At 34.6% G+C, this 18,972-nt stretch overlaps 1 protein-coding gene across 1 annotated transcript; it reads left to right on the forward strand.

Annotated features, from left to right (window-relative positions):
• The first annotated feature begins 5,208 nt into the window (after nt 1-5,208).
• On the forward strand, nt 5,209-14,613 carry LOC127563965 (early activation antigen CD69-like). Its single transcript, XM_052000159.1, has 5 exons — nt 5,209-5,319; nt 8,019-8,141; nt 8,681-8,904; nt 10,587-10,690; nt 12,181-14,613. Exons 1-5 carry the CDS (start codon nt 5,253-5,255, stop codon nt 12,290-12,292), a joined length of 630 nt encoding a protein of 209 aa, XP_051856119.1. The 5' UTR covers nt 5,209-5,252; the 3' UTR covers nt 12,293-14,613.
• The last annotated feature ends 4,359 nt before the right edge of the window (nt 14,614-18,972 follow it).

The raw sequence follows: 18,972 nt of genomic DNA on the forward strand, positions 1-18,972 counted from the left end.
CCAATAAGGATCCTCATCATCTCAAGACTGGACTGTTGCAGTAGTTTATTGGTAGATCTTTCTGTCTCTAGTCTCTCCCTACTCAAATCCAGCCTTCATTCAGCTAGTAAATTAATTATCCTTAAGTGCAAATTTGATCATATCATTGTCATCTCCTTGTCTCCCCATTCCAGTGGCTCCCTATTGCCTTCAGGATAAAATACAAAATCTTTTGTATGACATTCAAGCCCTTCATAATCTAGCTCCTTCCTCTGTTTCCAGTCTTCTTACATATCACTCCTGGCGCCCAAGCTTAACTTGGTCATTGTTTAGGTTGTGATGGCTCACAGGGAGTATAAATAGCAATTGTTTTTGTTTTGGCCAAAAAACATGAGAGTCTTCCCCTTCCAGGTTGATTTATTTTTGACTCGGCAGAAGAGGCTATTTTTTTGTTCCTTTCTTATCTGGTCTTAATCACTGAATAGCCATTATCTCACTCAAACTGAGATCTTGGAAAGACCTTAGCTTTAAAAGGCAAAAGTCCCCCACTGCATCCTGGACCATCCCTAGTTGCCTTGATCTATATCTGGCCACTGGACCCAGATATCTCTGGAGGAGAAAGTGAGACAGGTGACTTTGCACAGCCCTCCCTCACTTAAATCCAAATTACTTGCAAGTCATGACACCCTCTTCCTGATGCTCTATTCCTCTTTGACAATGAAGGGCAAAACAACAAACAACATATCATTCCCTAACAAGTAATCTTCAGTCCAGTGACCCCAGCCTCCTGGTTGTTCCAGGAACAAGACACTCCATCCCTCAGCTCCACATATTTTCTCTGGCTGTCCCCAGGTCTGGGACATTTCCCTCCATTCACACTACCAATCTCCCTGGCTGCTTTTAAGTCCCAACTAAAATCTACCTTCTTCAAGGAAACTTTATTCAGTCCCTGTAGATTTCAGTGCCTCCCTTCTGTTAAGGATTTCTTATTATTCTGTATATAGTTTGCTTTATATATGTGTTTACATATTGTCTCCCATTAGAAGTAAGCTTCCTAAGAACAGAGGTTGTATTTTATCTCTTTTTGTATCTTCTACACTTAGTACAGTACCTGCCACATAGCAAATACTTAAAATGTTAATTGATTGATTGATTAAAGAATGGATCAGAAGAACAGGGTTCTAGTCCCAATTTGGACATTTACTAGCTTCATAGTCTTGTACAATTCATTACTCTGAACCTCAGTTTCTTCAATTGTGAGTTGGACATAATAATAACTATCTTGAAGGATTATTTGGAAAATTTGCTGCCAAAATGAGCTAGCCCTGTAGTAATTAGAAAAGAAACTAGAGCAATCAAGGGCAAATCCAGTACTGTGTATAGATTTAAAAAAATTTAAAAAAATTGTGGGATCATGATGGTGAGGTCCTGAGTAACTAAGTGGGATTGGCAGAGAAAGCCTGAAGTACATATAAAATCACTCAGTGAGGCAAGGCTCAGAAGGGCATTGATAGGAATCAGTTTAATTTTATAGTTCCATCTTCTGTGGAGGTAGTGGGTAGCCCTACCTTGCTGTGCCCAGCAAGAAATCCAAGTTATGTCCAATCTCTGAGGTTAAATTTTCCCTATAAATCTGTCCACGGCCCATGACATCTTTGCTGAACCTCTTATGAGTTTGTCTGTAGCAGCATTCTATCCTAACCCTTATCTCATCCCAAGTGGTGTCTTCCCTCTCATTTCCTCACCATGCTTCATGGAGCCTTTCTCTCATGCTCCCCACAATGCCTCATGGTGTCTATCTCCTTCTAAATATATACTCTCTCAACTCTATTTCATATTTATGATTCCTGGTGTCTATTATATCTCCTTATTTCATCTGTAACCTCTTCTCTTAAATAAACCTACCTTTTGCCAAAGAGAATGGTTATTGTGAATTTTTCATATGACCAAACCTCAACATTTGGTACCTACATCAATCTCATCATTTGGTGCTAAATCCCAAACACATCTCTTGGAAATAGGAATACCTTGAACATGCCATTTGGTACCAAAATTGCTCTCCTAAATCACATCAATGATATTTTGTTTCCTATCCATGTCACATGCTTTTGCTGTTTAGTGGGGAAAATCCTTGTGTTTCCTTTCCTCCGAGACTCTCCTTTTCAGTGACATTGGAGAATAGGGAAGTGGGTTCAGATCATCTTTTACATTATATTTATCTCTTCTACCATCCCATATCATTTTAGTTCATTTTTATTTTAAAACCAATCAGTCAATAAACATTTATTAAGGATCTATGTACCAAGCGCTGAGCTAAATGCTAGGGATATTTTTTTAAAGCAAAAAATAGTCCCAATCCTCAAGAAGGTTATAATAAAATGGAGATAGATAACATGAAAAACAACTATATAGGAACAGAATACAGGCAAAGCAAATTGGAACTAACCAAAGGCACTGGCATTGAGGGGGATCCAGTGACTCAATTCCTTCAATACAATGTTCCATCTTTTAAGAAATCCCAAAGGATACAGAACTTTTTAAAGGATAGTTTGGGTTGTAGTTAAACCTGGAAGATTTTTATTGGGCCTTTGAAACTTATAACTGAAATAAATCAACTGCCATGTTTGTCTAAAATGACATATATTTGTCCCACAACATCCATTTTTCCTTACAAACAATTATAGAGAAGATCTCTCACCCTTGTTACCGATCATTCTTTTAGTCAGTTGACTAGTATTTGTTATGCAGATTTACTATGTCTAAAATGCCTATTACATGTCAGGCTCTAGTCTAAGTACTGGGGATATGAAGGAAAAAAAATACAAGTGGTTCATGTGACTTGAACCTCTTCTCCTCATCTGGAGTTGATTGGAGTTGGAGTAAGCAAAGAACCTAACCAATTTCTATAGTCTTTTAAGTGAATAACTGGTCTTGAAGAGATTTTTTTTTTTTTGGCTGAGGCAATTGGGGTTAAGTAACTTGCCCAGGGTCACATGGCCAGGAAGTGAATTCAGGTCCTTCTGACTTCAGGGCTAGTGCTACCTCGTTGTCTTTCTTGAAGAGATCTTGACTGGGAAAGTCTATATATTGTAGCCTCTTCAGATGGACCCAGAGTTAGTATCCATTCATATTGCTTACAAATTCTATACCAAATCATTATCTAGATGAGTCTTTTGAGAATATGACCATTCCCGAGCTCATTCGAGATTTTCTATGCTTTCTTTTCCCCTTTGGGAAATATGCTGAAGCAAAAACATTAAGTTTGCTGGGTTCAAGGTATTTCATTCTTCCAAGGCAGAAAGAGAGAAATATAATAGCTTATACTTTCAAAATTCATCTCTGTGGGTTAAAGATAAGCAGGGAAATTTTTCACAGTGTCGGAAAATGTGAAAGTGATAGAATAAGACATGATTATTGAGGGTCAGACTGGGGATAGAGGAAACAATTTGGACTGGAAATTCCCCTTAAATTCTTACCACAACAGGTTCTTGGAATCTTGCTCCAGAACACAAGGTACCCTCGTGGATTTAGAATATATGTGATTCAATTTAGAGTCACTTGTAATGACTTCAGCAGAAAACAGAACAACACAAAGAGAAATTTGGATTTTATAGGAAGATTCAAAGCCAACTCAAGAAGCTGATTTTACCCACAGACAATCAAACTAAGAATAGGAAGCTGATGAACAGGTTGACTCCGGAAACTCACTTTGGTCAGAAGTTTTGTGGTTTTTTTGTAGATGTGCCATCCTGCCCCAGCTGCTGTCATGATCAGATATCATATCCTGGCTTCACTGTCTTGCTTTGCATCAAACTGCCATTACTTCATTTCCTTAACAAGGGGTTCTACCGGATTCTCCATATAAGGATGTATAGCTTCTCTCATTGACTAAGATGGAACTGTACTGTGTTCTGGTGTAGTCAGCCCCTAAAAATATCTGTTAATTCTTGTTAAGAACTTCTATTTAGGTTTAAACTTCAGTATTTACAGAATAGAAAAGAATTATTTGGTAGCAATTTCTAAGCAAAGCAGTAAATTCAGACCTTTTGTTCAATAGTATGTAGGATATTGAGGATGCTTTTTTTTTTTTTTAATGATAGTCTCTACCCTCAAGGAGATTACAATCTCTTTGATGGGTGGAGGAGAGGACAAATCTTATAGTATTTAAAAAATAATTTTTGGTTGGGATTACAATCTCTTTGATGGGTGGAGGAGAGGACAAATCTTATAGTATTTAAAAAATAATTTTTGGTTGGGTAGAAAATATATTATCAACAGATTCAACTATATTTCTCAGGAACACTATAAGGTATACTTTATATAATATATATTAAAGTATACATTACTATAAAGCAAAGTAAGATACTACTTATTCTATTTACATTGTATAATACAAATGCATGAAGAGTTATTAAACAGCAGGTATTCAATAAATGTCTTCATTAATCTTTGACTTTTCTTAACTTATAAATATATATATATATATATGGATATACTTTATATATATATATATATATATATATATATCCTTACTCCTTCTAAAGGTACCTATTCTTTGCCCTATTCATTCAGGTCCTTTAAGATAACAGCTAGCTAATCTGAAGCCAAGATATGAAATATGATGATGACAGAAATCTAAAAACTACCTCATATTAATGGTCTGTGATCTGAGTGCTAATGAGTTAATTTACTCTCCTTTCTAGGTAAAATATTTAGATCTTAACTTAGGTCTTCCCTAAATTCAAACAATTGATCAAGAGCTCAATAAATTTGCTTTGGATTTCTTCAAAGAAGAGAGTCATATATACTTAAAGAATTATTTTAATTTTTACATATTGGAAAAGTGAAGCACAGAGAGGAAAAAAAGCTGGAAATTGTGGTCAGAACTGGACCTCATAGCCTAACATGTGCAACCTCTCATCCCAAGCAGGTTAAGTTCTATTGTCTCCTAACATCTTTCTCCCCAGCTCTTGAGAATTTGTTTTGATTTGACCCATTAAAGGGAAGAGATTTTAAGCCACCCATGATATACCTACAGCCATGAGGAAGAAGAGTTTAGCGTTAAGGGAAAACCACACCCTCATCATACAAGAAGAACTGTGTCTGGGCCAGTGGACCATAAATTAAAGATGAATTGGGGAAGGAGGAAATGAAGAAGGGGGCGGAGAGAATATAACAGAATATAAGTGACTGTGTCTGTTCTATCAACACAGCCACAAGAACCTCAGCAAAAGCTTCACTTAAGATCAGTCAAGAGATCGTGAACAAGAAAGATGCAAACAAGAGAGGAACTTTCTGGAAAAGAAAACAGTCCCTTGAACATGGAGAGAGATATTGAAAGTAAGCTGGATTTTATCTTTTTAATTAAAATCTTTTAAGTAGAAACTGTAACAATTAATAAGAGAAGAATGGAGAAAGATTTGTGTCCATGACATTAACTCATTTGAGAGAATGACAGCTGTCTTCTGCTCTCCTTTTTTTCTCCTTAAAAACAATATATATATATTTAAACTGAATCTATCTCTGCTTTAGTCAGAGGGATATAGGAAAGCCTTGGAAGAAGGGTTATATCTCTGAAAGTGTCTGAGATGTAAGAAAGTTCTAGAAAAATAGATATTTTCAAGAATGTTTTACTGTCTTAAATCACCTTGGTTTGTTTTTTTCCCCTTACTATATCCCTCTTTCCCCCACACTTTATAATTTCTCCTCATATTTTCACCTCCCTGGCCTAGATGATCATTTCAGGAGACTCATTGCTTCCAAGTATCTCCTTAAGTATCCTTTTGTCCTTCCACTTTTGACTAGCTCTCTTCAGGTCTTTTGCCTTTCCAAGTATCCTGTCTTCTGCCAACTTCCTCTACCTGCTACCAGGACAAGAAAAAAGCAGAATCCCTGGTTCTTATAGCACAGTCACATAGGTAAATGCAATTTGCAGAAAAATTGACAAGAATTATCTGAATTGTAACCTCCCTGATAATTTTTGAGTTTCATTTTCTCCATTATCATCACCATCTATTTCTACATGATGTAACTGTTTTTTTTTCCTCATTCATCCTCTCACTAAGAACATTTGAATTCTCTAGTTTTTCTTTCTTAGTTATTGTTTTTTTCTATATCTACTTTTATTTTTATTCTTTCCTTTCCCATATTCTTTTCCCATACTCGTCTCTTTCTGAAGCTTTCATTCCTTTAAGGTTTTGCTTTTTTCATTCATAATTTTGAAAGTCTTCTCTTGAAGCTCTCATTCCTCTTCCTTCTTGCCTCTTGTCATACCTAAGAGAAATTCACAAAATTGGGAGCTAGGGCGTTAGCATACCTAAAAACTAATCAGTCACAGAGCCTATGGTAGGAAGGATAAAACTGATGAACTTCTTGTAAAGTCTTCAAATATCAAACTGCTATGTTGTTTAAGGGCATTTCTAACCATTGAGCAACCAGTTTTTCACTGACTTTAGACCACAATTAAAGCCAAGTTATCCTCTTAAGTCATATGATATTATCACAGTCAATGAATATGAGTTATCTTAGTCAATGAAACAGGTAGACTAATTCTTTTTAACTGAACCTGAACTGCAAATTATAAAGAAAAAGATAGCTGGGTTCAGAGGAGGGGAAATACCTGGGGACCAGTTTAGTAATTCTCTTACAAGTCAATTGTCTGGTGAAATAATAGTTCCTGTATCCATTTCTTTTAATCTTTTTTCTTTTAATTTTTAATTTCTTTTAATCTGGACAATTGGACATCATTTTATGGAGATTTTATAAGAAATGTATGTGTGAGGGGGACTTCCTTCTTTTCTAGCTTTACTTTCTAGCTTCTAAAAATTTCTCGGAAATGATATTGGGGGTAGTGGGAATTCATCCGTGATATGAACTGTGGGTCAAAGTAGCTCAAAATTGAATTATGTAAATAATGGTGACATCAGTGGTGTAGTCTTTGCCACTTTGATCTTTTTCTCATTCACTGTAACTACAACTGAACTGATATGGGTTGGAAAGAGGAGGGGGTTGAAGGGAAGCATTCAGGTGGTTGAAGATGTGCTATGAAACTTAGCCTGATATTGTGGTTAGACACATAGTAGTGTTAGTAACTATCAGATGGCGAGAAATGAAACCAGATCCAAAAGTAATTCTGAACTTGCTAACCTGCAGTCTGAAAGTTGCATCCAGTGATGAAGCCCTTATAGGAATGAGAAAGAAATATCAGCCCAGAGAGGCTCAGAAAAGAATTATAGAGATCAAACATCAACAACCCTTGTAAAATGAGAAAAATAACAACTCTACAACCAAATTCACTGGCTTCTTTTGAAACTTAAATAAGATAATGTACAAAAAGGTTCGATGGTAACCAAAAGGCACTGTTTGAATGCTAGCTGTAATTTTTCAGCTATATATGAGCCTAGATGGAAAAACAAATAAATAAACCCCAAGGAAGCAATGTTCATTCATGGTGAAAACTGACTATTTATTGGGGGAAGATGCTTTTTAAAGCTGTAACAATAAGGGGAAGAAAACAACATTACTGCCTGATTTCCAGAAATGCTGCCTCTTGACTTGTGATTTTTCAGTTACAAAAGTCATCTGCTTAGGTAAAACTCAATTCAATTTAATTGAATAAGGGTTGGTCAAGTGCCTATTTAATAGTTTATAAAAATTTATTTTTAAATAATATGAATTTTAATAATTAAGTGCTTTCCTAAGCAAAATACTAAGGATACAAAGACAGAACAACCCAGTAAACAAACTACCAAACTATCAAAACAGTCCCTGCCCTAAAAAGACTTCCATCTAATGGGAGCCTTACTTACACAAGGATAAGTAAATGCATTTGTGATCCTCTCCATTTGTAAGCTCCTTCCAAAGGTGCAGATTACAATTCATATGTGCCATCTCATGCTATAGGATTTTTGTCCATTTCTTCTTATAAATTTGCCATAGAGACAAGGGAAGCATGTTTGTTTATCAGTGACTGACAGATAGATGCCCAAAACATAAATTGCTTTCATGACTTGGCTAACCATTAATTTCCTTTCTTTCAGACCAGACCAAGAATTCCATGATGACCCCTGAGTCAGATGGCTCCCTACAAGTTCCTATTCCATGTGCTGTTCTCTCTGTTGTCATTATTGTTACTTTGATTATAGCAATAATTTCCTTGTCAGGTATGTGAACTCTTTTTAGATTCAATTATAGCTCTTTTCCTACAGGAACTTCCTAGTTATCCAGAATGGTAGAAGAATGGGCTATTTGGGTAAATGAATGAATGGATGATTACATTTTTTTTATTAAGGGTACATTAATTATGTATCAAACACTATACTAAATTTGGGGGATATGAATGTAAAAGAAAAAAAGATATTCTTTGCACTCAAGAAAATTGCATTCTAGCAAGGTGACTGGGAAACTCTGTTTTGGTCTGGAACAAATTTTCTGCTCAACCTTTCCCTTTGACCTGTTTAGTATCTGGCATCTTTGGTCAGAGACACTACAGAGAACAATATTGACTCTAGGATAAATATTATATTTGGGACAAAGAGGGATAACAATCTTTATGCCACAGGGTCATTTGCCCCTTACTCCTGTGAGGAAACTCTCATCAGTCCTACTCCTCATTTCATAACCTAGCATAGTATACATGCCATATAATTCCATAGAAATATCTATTATCACTGTTAAAAATATTAAATGATTTTATTTACAGTGGGCCAATACAACTGTCCTGGAAAATATGTCCGGGAAAATATATCTCCATTGATGACATCGATGCCCTTAGATCTTCCTGTTTCCACATGCCCAGATTCCTGGATTGGATACCAAGGCAAATGTTACATCTTTTCCAGCACTACAGGGAGCTGGTCCAGTAGCCAAAATGCCTGTTCTTCTTATAATTCGACTCTTGCCCAGATTGACTCTGCGGAAGATCTGGTAAGATTTTGCTATATGAAAATAGGTATTTTAAAATGTTAGCATTTTAAAATTCATTCTTATTTGTGGATAATCATAGCTTCCCTATGAAGAAAGATTTTGCATATTGATTTGTATGTTGTTCCCATTAGACTATGGGTTCCTTGAAAGGCAGGACTGTTTATTTTTTTTTCTTTTTGCCTTTTTTGTAATCCTAGTTATAAAGCAGCTCTTGGTACATAATAGATGCTTAATAAATGCTAGATGACAGATTATGTCACTTTTAGGGAAATTAAATCACAATGACATATAAGGTTGAATAAAACACTGGAATCAATTAATTGATCAATCTACTAGTATTTTTAAGTGCCTGCTTTGTGCCAGGCATTGTCCTAGACATTAGAGAATACAAAGACAAAATAAGAAACAATCCCTGTCCCCAGGGAGCTTATATTTTATAGAGGGGAGACTACATGGATCTTTCATCATGTATATGTGGAAGCAATATACAAAGAATATATAGAATAACTCCAATGCAGTTTAAGGGAAATGGTACTAACCGTTGGGGATATCAGGAAAAATCTCATCCAGGACATAAGATGGATCAGGAAAAATCTCATCCAGGACATGAGATGGATCAGGAAAAATCTCATCCAGGACATGAGATGGTGCTTAAACTGAGCTTTGAGAGAAAATTAAGGATTCTAATGGATGGAAGTGAAGAGTTATTGCATTCCAAGCCTTGAATTATTAAAAGATTTAATGGAAAGACTTTAGAGATCATCTAAGACAAACCCATCATTTTACAAATGGAGAAACTGAGTTCAGAATGGAAAAGTCACTTGTTAGTATTTACATGGCTCCTAATTGACCAAGTTCAATTTTGACTAAGATTCAAGTTCAGATCCTTTTAACAAAAATCCAATGTTCTTTACAGAATTGTCTAGTTGCCTCACATTTGCTTTGTTCTATAGGCCAAAGCTTAAGCTACTAGTCTATTAGTAATTATATTGTCCTTTGTCCATTAAATTACAATTTTATCAACCCATCATTTTAGCTTATGTTTCATTTTTTTAGCATAGCAATTTGATCATTGTCAAAAAATACATATTACCCTTAGAAGAACAACATATTAGCCATCTATATTTCAATGTGAAGAAAAGATTTAAGAGCAGTTCTTGATAGATAAAGATGGAATAAGAAAGGATTAAGATATGATTTATAAGGAACATGAGAAAACCTTGGAAGAAATTGGGAAAAAAGTCCAAATAGAAAGACTGGACACAAGTCCATAATTTGACCATGTGTCTTAGTATTTGACCAATTTGACCAATGTCTTAGTATTCCTAACTTCTAAGCACTGACTGTGTCCTGGACTTATGAAGAACTGATCAAATGCAACAGGATTCAGCAGTCAGTAAATATTATTAAATTCTTTTAGATCATTTGACTCTTTGTGATGCTTATCTATTGTAGTTCAATAATGTGGCTTCCTCTTATAATTAAAAATAATAAGAATTAACTCCCCTTAGTCATCATCATGATTACAAGGTATGGATGCCCTTTGCCCACAGTATTTGGTTGAAATGATCACTTTAGTGTTAGGAGGGAAGATTTCATATGAAATCAATCAATCTATCAATTACACACTTAACATAGAGTATGAAGTATATAACTATGACTTCCCATGTGCTTTTTTCAAGATTTTTCTCAAACGATATGCGGGTAATGTGGAGCACTGGATTGGACTGAGAAATAAAACAGGCCAGTCATGGCAATGGACAGATGGCACAGAATTTAGTGGCTGGTGAGTTCTGAGATGGAAATTCATTCTCTCATTTCTGGGGTTCAGAAAACTATGTGGGAAACTATTTCCTTCTCTAAAATATTATCCTGAATGAGATTTTGATTTATAAGCTCTAGATCCAGGATCTTTTTTGAGGGGGGCAGGGAGACATTCAGGATTGAGTGACTAATTAGTTGACTAAATTCAAGTCCTCCTGATTCTAGGGCTGATGCTCTATTAGTGTCAGATCCTACAAAGGGCCTTTTCTGATTACCCAAGTAATTAGAACTTACCTCCATCCACTCTATCCCCCTGGTGCAGTTTATAGGAGTGCCAGACCTGGATTCAGAAAGACTCAACTTCCCGAGTTCAAATTTGATCTCAGATATTTACTAGCTGTGTGACTCTGGCAGTCACTTAACCCTGCTTGCCTCTATTTCCTCATCTGTAAAATGAGCCAAAGAAGTAATATCAAACCACTTCAGTATCTTTGCCAAGAAGTCCCAAAATGGGGTCGTGAAGAGTCAGATCCAAGGAAAAAATGACTAAACAAAGAACTGATAAGAACTTCAAATAGACTCCTATATGTGTGGGTGGGGAGAATCATCATTGAAGGAAGAGCTATTGTGGAGGCAGAATCAGTAACACTCAACAATTGAGTAAATTTGAGAACTGGGGAGAGAGAAAGAGAGAATCTGAGGATGATTCCAAGGTTTTAACACCTAATGATTGGTGACACTGCCCTTGGAAATTATGATTAAATTGAATTTGTTTCTTTTGCAAAGAGAAACTTAATATTTTTAGACATCTTTCATAAGTTCAGCATATAACTTACATTAGTTTGGGTGATGAAAAATTAAAATCTTTACTTGTTATGTCAAATCAACCAATTCAATAACATTTTTCTACCTTTTCTTCAAAAATATGGAAAAGGGGGCAGCCAGGTGGCACAGTGGATAGAGCACCAGCCCTGAAGTCAGAAGGACCTGAGTTCAAAACTGACCTCAGACACGTAACACTTCCTAGCTGTGTGACCCTGGGCAAGTCACTTAACCCCAATTGCCTCAACAAAAAAAAGAAAAAAAGTATGGGAAGGGAATAGAAATTTATATAATACCTAGTATGAGCCAAGCACTGTGCTAAATACTTTACATGTAATATCTCATCTGTGCATCACAACTACCCTGGAAGGTAGATACTGTTACCATTTTACATGTTTTGGTTTTTTTTTTTGTTTTGGGTTTTTTTTTACATTTTATAGTTAAGAAAATTGAGTCAGAGTTTAAGGGACTGGCCAAGAATCATACAGTTAAAAAGCATTTAAAGCTGGATTTTATCTCAAGACTTCTAGACTCTCAGCCCAGTGATCTCTATTCCCTGGATAGGAACTTTCTTCCTTCTCTTCAATGGTCTGATTGCTCAGCTCACTAGTTTGCTTTTGAAATGCCTCTGCTCCCATAAAGCTCTCCTTGCTGTTGACACTAATTCTGATCTTCTTTCATCCCTTATAGGTTCAGCTTCAGAGGATCAGGGAACTGTGTCTCCCTGAGAAATACTGAGGTCAGCAGTGTCAAATGCCAGAAGGAGTTACACTGGATCTGTAGCAAACACACCAAACACTGAAAGCACATGCTTGTGGATGTGCCATGAAATTCAATGAAAAAACCAGATCTTCGCGGATTTGATTACTTCACGTAACAATTTCTCCTTAAAGACATCCACCTGCTTCAGACCCAGGACAGCTCCTGAGTCATTTAGAAAGCCCTAGAGGGCTTTCTTTACCGAGTTTCCCTGATATTGATAGATGTACCTGAGCACACTACGATGCTTGATGAGATGATTCTCTAAGACATAGTCAAAGACCGTTCTGCTATAAAAACCCAGCTGCTTAAGCGGAAATGTCTTGGGATAGAGATGACTCATTACAAGAAGTGGAGCTATCATCACCACCAAATCAAGAGCCAGAGGAGGATGACCATGTATGAATAAATACTTGCTGAATGCAATAGAGCAAATTAAGGAAGATGAGGAGCCAAAGATTTAAAAAATCCAATAATTTCAGCTGCAAATCCCAAGTGCCACCAAAATGCTAATGGGAAAACAGATACATATACATACACAAAATACCTGGAAAATTTCTCCTGCAGAGATATTTAGCAGCTATCCTAGGCTCAGAACCCAAGCCTAAAGAAAATTAATAGTGGATGGTTTCTCAGGCAGTAGTAAGAACCCTTTACAGGACCAGGATGAATCCAGTTCATGTTCAAAATTCTAAGAGAAGAAGATGAGATTTTAGTTTGGAAGATTTCTGTAGTATTGGAAAGTTTGGATTAAGTCTAGGAAGTAATTTTAAAAGGGAATCTGATGGATAATGGAAGTGGTCTTGAATCTGGAAATGAAGGACTAGATTGTGAATATTTTCAAAGTGGTCCTAGTTATGGAGGAGATTAACCTCTAAATTGTTTTCTCTCTTACACCAAAGATAAAAATAAGTCATGTCATCATGAACCCAATTCTTTGAAAGATGAATGAATTCAATACTTATTTTCTATCCATCTGGTACCCATGGCGAAAAAACACTCAAAAGACAAGAAGCTTCAGATATTAAATCTTAGAAACTTCAGGAAGAAAATAAAAACAAAGCCATGATCCTTTTTGACTTTTTAGTGCTCTAAAACAGGAGGAACTAGACTGAAGACTGTCTTTCAAAGCTCTTACATATTTCGATTAAATACAGGGTATCCTCTCATCATTAATTCCCTAAGAAAGAAATGGAATGTCTTGGGGAACTTTGTAATGAAGAAGAATAGACTAATCTTTTTGTGAGCCAGAAAATCTCATATTAATTAAGCATCACTCCTAAGGAAGAAGAGTAACTTTAAAAATATATTCCAGATGCAACTTGGTAGAGCAGTGGATGCAGTGTTGAGCATTGTAATGAAGAAAAGAATTTATGTCCTGCTTCATTAACTAGCTATGTGATCCTGGACAAGTCACTTTACTTTTCAGCCTGAGTTTCCTCATCTGGAAAATGAAAGATTTATATTAAAAAGCCTAGAAGGTCCCTTTAAATTTACAATTTTTTGCACTTTATGGTTATGGAATGTCTTTGTTAAGTATAATATTCTAAAACAGGACAGAGACTGAATTCAAAATTATTTATTATTTGATGATCACTTAGTAAAATTGCACAAGGTAAAGGAATTTCTGTATAAACATAGCCTAAATGTAAATATTTAGAGATGTGGTAATTATCATCCCTTCTCACACCCCTTCCCCCAAAACTATCTCATAACAAAGACACTGGGTTCAAATGCAGTTTGCACCTGACTCCCTAAATACATTTTTTAAAATTTTGTATTAGTAAATATGATGTTAAGCTTAAGAGTTTTTATCTCTGTGTCTCTTGTTCTCTGTATGTTTGTCTGTCTCTTTTTATCTCTTTCTCTGAGTCTGTCAGTTGACTAAGGGGGCAAATTGACCTGTAATGTCATTTCAATCTCTAATTTCTATATTTTTGTTAAACATAGATGGATTTATTTTCTTTACTCCAATATTAAAATTAATCAGTCATCTCATTTATATGAAACTTCAATTTTGCAGAAAAATCCATACAATTCTTGCCTTTATTAACTAAACTCATATTTATAATATTATGCAGAGTTCAGGAATAGGAGAGAAATATGAAATCTGCTTAAAATAGATAAAAAATGCTGACAATGTGCAATATATGGCATAGCAATTTCTAAACTTATTGTTTAAAGCTGAGAAAAAAAATCATTTTCTTCAGCTAATGATACATATGGCCTGCTCAGATCAATGCTTCGTTGTGCAATACTACATGTGAATTTTTTTGTATTTTTTGGTATGTGTTTCTGAAACTGGGCAGTCAAATGTCACTATTAAATAGAGTTTAAAAATAAATGAAAACTACTTCAAATGAATTGATTCTGACTCTTCATTTTATTGTAAACTATGATTTATCTGGATTTCTATCAAGTAGCAAAACTTAATTACTATTACTCCCTTATATACATTATCTTTTCAGAATGTTTTCTTACATTATTTCACTTTATCCTCCTAGTAGCCTGTGAGATCATTGATTCAGCCATTGAAATGTTCACTCACATTCTAATAGAGGAGACAACATATAAATAACTGGGGTTAAACAAGATATATAGAGTAGATGAAAAGTAATCTCACAGAAAAAGGCCTTAGCAGCTGGAGAGGGAGGCACTTTATGATTGAGCTCTGATATAGATAAGAATCACACAGGAGACAAGGTCTGGATGGGATATAATAAGCATCAATCTAAGAAGTAACCATATCATTCCTACAATTGCTCACACTCTGAACTATACTATCTTACACTAAAAAAATGTTAGAGAAAATTCTCATTTTTAAAAATTTTAAATTTCATTAAAAATGTTTTTTAATATAAGTTAAGTCCCATGTGGAAATTTTCAAAATAGGTCAGCAAATATTCTACAACATACAGTTTTGGGGATTTGTCTGGGGAAAAGCTTGTAAAAGATAAATGACCTATTTAGGGGTAAGGGGTAAAGGGTAAGGTCACACAGCCAGACTGTATCAGTCAGGAATTGAATGAAGGTCTTTTGGCTCTATAATTCTACCATTCTTCCCATAATTCCATCTTGTGTCATTGATAATCAATTCTGATGCCCCCCCCCAATAGCAAGAATACTTCAGCAATGTATTAAAAATTATTCAGCTTAACCAAATTGTATTTATATTAGAGTCCCAAAGATAATTATTATTGGAAGACAATTAGCATAATTAATCATAAAAATAACAAAATCAACCCAAAATACAGGATTATAGCAATAGATCCAGAAAAGACATCATAAAATCAAGAGATTTTCATTTCATCAACATGGAAACTCTCTCTCTCAAAGTAGTTTAGTTTGGAAACTTAAGTGATTTGCCCATAGTCACAAAGATAGAAAACCTCAAAGAATATCTGCCATACACTTCTGTGGTAGATGCAGAAAAGACTTTTTTTAAAAAAAATTCAGAACTTAAAAAAATTTTAAATGCTAAAAACATTTAGAATAACTCAATATAATTTTAAAAAATTAAATAAAAAATCAGAAGCTAATATTATTTTTAGGGCAGCTAAGTGGCACAGTGAATAGAATGCTGGGCCTGGAAACAGCAAGACCTAAATTTAAATCCACCTTCAGGTACTTGCTAGCTGTGTGATCCTGCGCAAACCATGATGTATATATAGATATGACACTTGCTTGGAAAATCATTAAGAAGCAATGAAGGAACTAATTGAGATGTACAATAGCTTCCTCAAGGTAACAAAATACCAAAGAAGATAAAATATAAGATTCTTGTGGGCAGAAATAATTTTCATGGTTGGTTGTATATCCTTTTTAAAAATAGCAATAACTTTTTATTTTTCAAAATATTTGTAAAAATAGTTTTCGACATTCACCCTTGTAAAACGTTGTGTTCCAAATTTTTCTTCCTTCCTTCCCTCCTCCCCTAAGCATCAAGTAACCCAATATAAATTAAATGTGCAATTCTTCTAAACATAGTTTCAAATTTATCATGCTGTAAAAGAAAAATCAGATCAAAAGAGGAAAAAAATGAGAAAGAAAAACAAGCAGGCAAACAACAACAGAAGTGAAAATATTATCTTGTGATCCACACAGTCTCCATGGTTATCTTTCTAGATGCAGATATCTTTCCATCACAAATCTATTGCAATTGATCTGAATCACTTTGAAAAGAGTCACGTCCATCACATTTGATCATCACATAATCTTGTCACTGCTGTGTATAATGTTCTCTTGGTTTGACTCACTTTACTCAGTATCAGTTCATGTAAGTGTCTTCAGACCACTCTGCAATCATCCTGTGATCACTTCTTATTAAACAATAATATTCCATAACATTCACATATCATAACTTATTCAGCCATTCTCCAATTGATTGGCATTCATTCAGTTTCCAGTTTCTTGCCAATATAAAAAGGATTGCCACAAACATTTTTGCAATGTTTTCCCTCCTTTATGATCTCTTTGGGATATAAACCCAGTAGAAACACTGCTGGATCAAAGGGTATGAACATTTTGATAGCCTTTTGACTGCCCTTAATTTTTAATAGAACTAGAAAATGTAATAATTTCAAATAAAGTTATAAAATTAATAATTTCAAGGAAAATAATAAAAAACAAAATACTAATAAAGAGGACTAACACTTTTAGATCTCCAATAATATTACAAAGCTTTATCAAACTATTTGGTATTGGTTAAAAATTTTAAAAAATATTAAATAGAAAAAATTAAATAGAATATTTTTAAAAATATTAAATAGAAAATCAAACAAGATTTTGTTAAGCTCAGGGTTAAGCTCAGAGATAGAATCATCATCATAAAGAGCTGTAAAAAGGCCATGTTGTTTGGACTTTCCTGTGTATAATAGGCTAGAGAAGTAGATTGGTACCAAGTTATGGAGTAGTTTAGTTGCATAAGTATTTTTGTTTGTTTGTTTGTTTTGATTGTATAAGTTCCACAGAACATTAGAGTTTATTGGATAGTAGTGTACACTACTATTATATAGTATACTATACTATTATATAGTACACAGATCTGTACTATATAATTTTGGCATTTGTGTGTGGGAAGAATTAAAAGAGAGGAAAACTAAGATGGAAAGATCAAGTAGGAGTTACTTTTTAGGTGAGAGACAATGAGGATCTCAACTAGGAAAATGACTGTCATTGAAGAGAAAGGGCAAAAAAGATAGATATGAGAAATATGAGACATAGACGTGACAAGCTCTGGCAACTGATTATATATGCAGTGAGTGAGAGTTAGGAGTTGAGAATGACTGGGGTATTGCAAATAAGAATGATCAGAATTATCTTGAATAGAAATATATCTCTGTGGGGTTCAACTTAGGCAACCACAAAGTAACATTATCTATGATATATTATACTTTAACTTATTCTATTAAACATTTCCTCCTGTAACATTCGTGGCCACAAGTTTGACATCCATATAAGGTATACATTGTCTTTTTCAGACCTTTTTATAGAGAGTGGATTAATGGTGAAAAGGGAAGAAAAAATATTTTTGTATAAAGAAAAAGATTTTTGACAGTTGTGAAAAGATATACTAATGTTTTAGATGAATATGTTGATACCTAAAAGTAATAGGAAAGGGATTTTGTTTTCATAAAATTACTAATATAGATGTATAAGAAAAATAGCTTTCAGATGGGATTTGAACAACTTTGGACTGAAATAAATACAGACTGAAATTCCCTTATGAACATATGAAATATATATGAACATAAAAGATGCCTCATTTGTGTGTGAGTGATTTAAAATTTTAAAGAAACAGGAAAAGGACTGAATTTTTTAAAAATGTGTTTGTAAAAAAAGCAATTTTGGGCAGGTGTTGGGAGGAAGAGAAGAAGAAAAAATTGGAACATAAGGCTTAACAAGCATGAATATTGAAAACTATCTTTGCATATATTTTGAAAATAAAAAGCTATTTTTTAAAGAAGCAACTTTTCAAAAATACTAGAGGAAACACTGGACCATTTTTCAGACTTGAGAGTTTCAGGGGATGGTGGTATCTAAACCTATTTGCATATAGGTATTTTATGACTGAAAAAAAGAAAAAACTAAAAAAGTAAACATTTGAAAACTGTGGGATGATTTCAAAAGGACTGTCAATTTCACAGGGGAAATTTGGGGGAATTTTCCCTCCATTTTTAAGTAATAGGTAGTAACTCTTATTTAACCCTTTGAAGATATAGGAACTTGCGCAACATGGAAGAAACAGGGAGGGTTCTTTTGGAGCTGTGAGAGCTAGAAGCAATGGACTAACAGAATATTCCCAACTGAGTAATTTATGATTGGTGGGAAAGAAAACTGATTTCATTTGCCAAGAACAGGAATGATAGTTATTACCTTTCGTGTGCCACTTGGAATTGGCTCTTTGTTGCCACTTCTGGTTTGAGAGGGAAAAACAGAGATTTTGCTATTGGCCTTGTATGTTGATACATGCTGGCTATGTTTGCTTGTCTTCTTCACAGAAACAACTTGATATGTAATAGGTATTTAATAAATGTAAAGTGATTGATTATTCTCTAACAAATTTCTTTACTTTGAACATAGAAGATTTGTCTCTGGAAAATCAGTAAGGACCCACAAAATTGTAGAATTGCAGTTTTGTATTAACCTGGGTATTTTATACATATTTTTAAAATGCTCAATTAAGAGGCAGCTAGATGGCACAGTGAATAGAGCACCAGTCCC

The sequence above is a fragment of the Antechinus flavipes genome, chromosome 5, assembly GCF_016432865.1.
Source record: "Antechinus flavipes isolate AdamAnt ecotype Samford, QLD, Australia chromosome 5, AdamAnt_v2, whole genome shotgun sequence".
Classification (NCBI taxonomy): domain Eukaryota; kingdom Metazoa; phylum Chordata; class Mammalia; order Dasyuromorphia; family Dasyuridae; genus Antechinus; species Antechinus flavipes.

Bases quoted from the DNA above. Each gene is read 5' to 3' on its own strand.
- LOC127563965 (XM_052000159.1), top strand. From the start codon at position 5,253: ATGCAAACAAGAGAGGAACTTTCTGGAAAAGAAAACAGTCCCTTGAAC. The intron at 5,320-8,018 runs GTAAGCTGGATT...CCTTTCTTTCAG, and splicing joins CATGGAGAGAGATATTGAAA to ACCAGACCAAGAATTCCATG. The intron at 8,142-8,680 runs GTATGTGAACTC...TTTTATTTACAG, and splicing joins AGCAATAATTTCCTTGTCAG to TGGGCCAATACAACTGTCCT.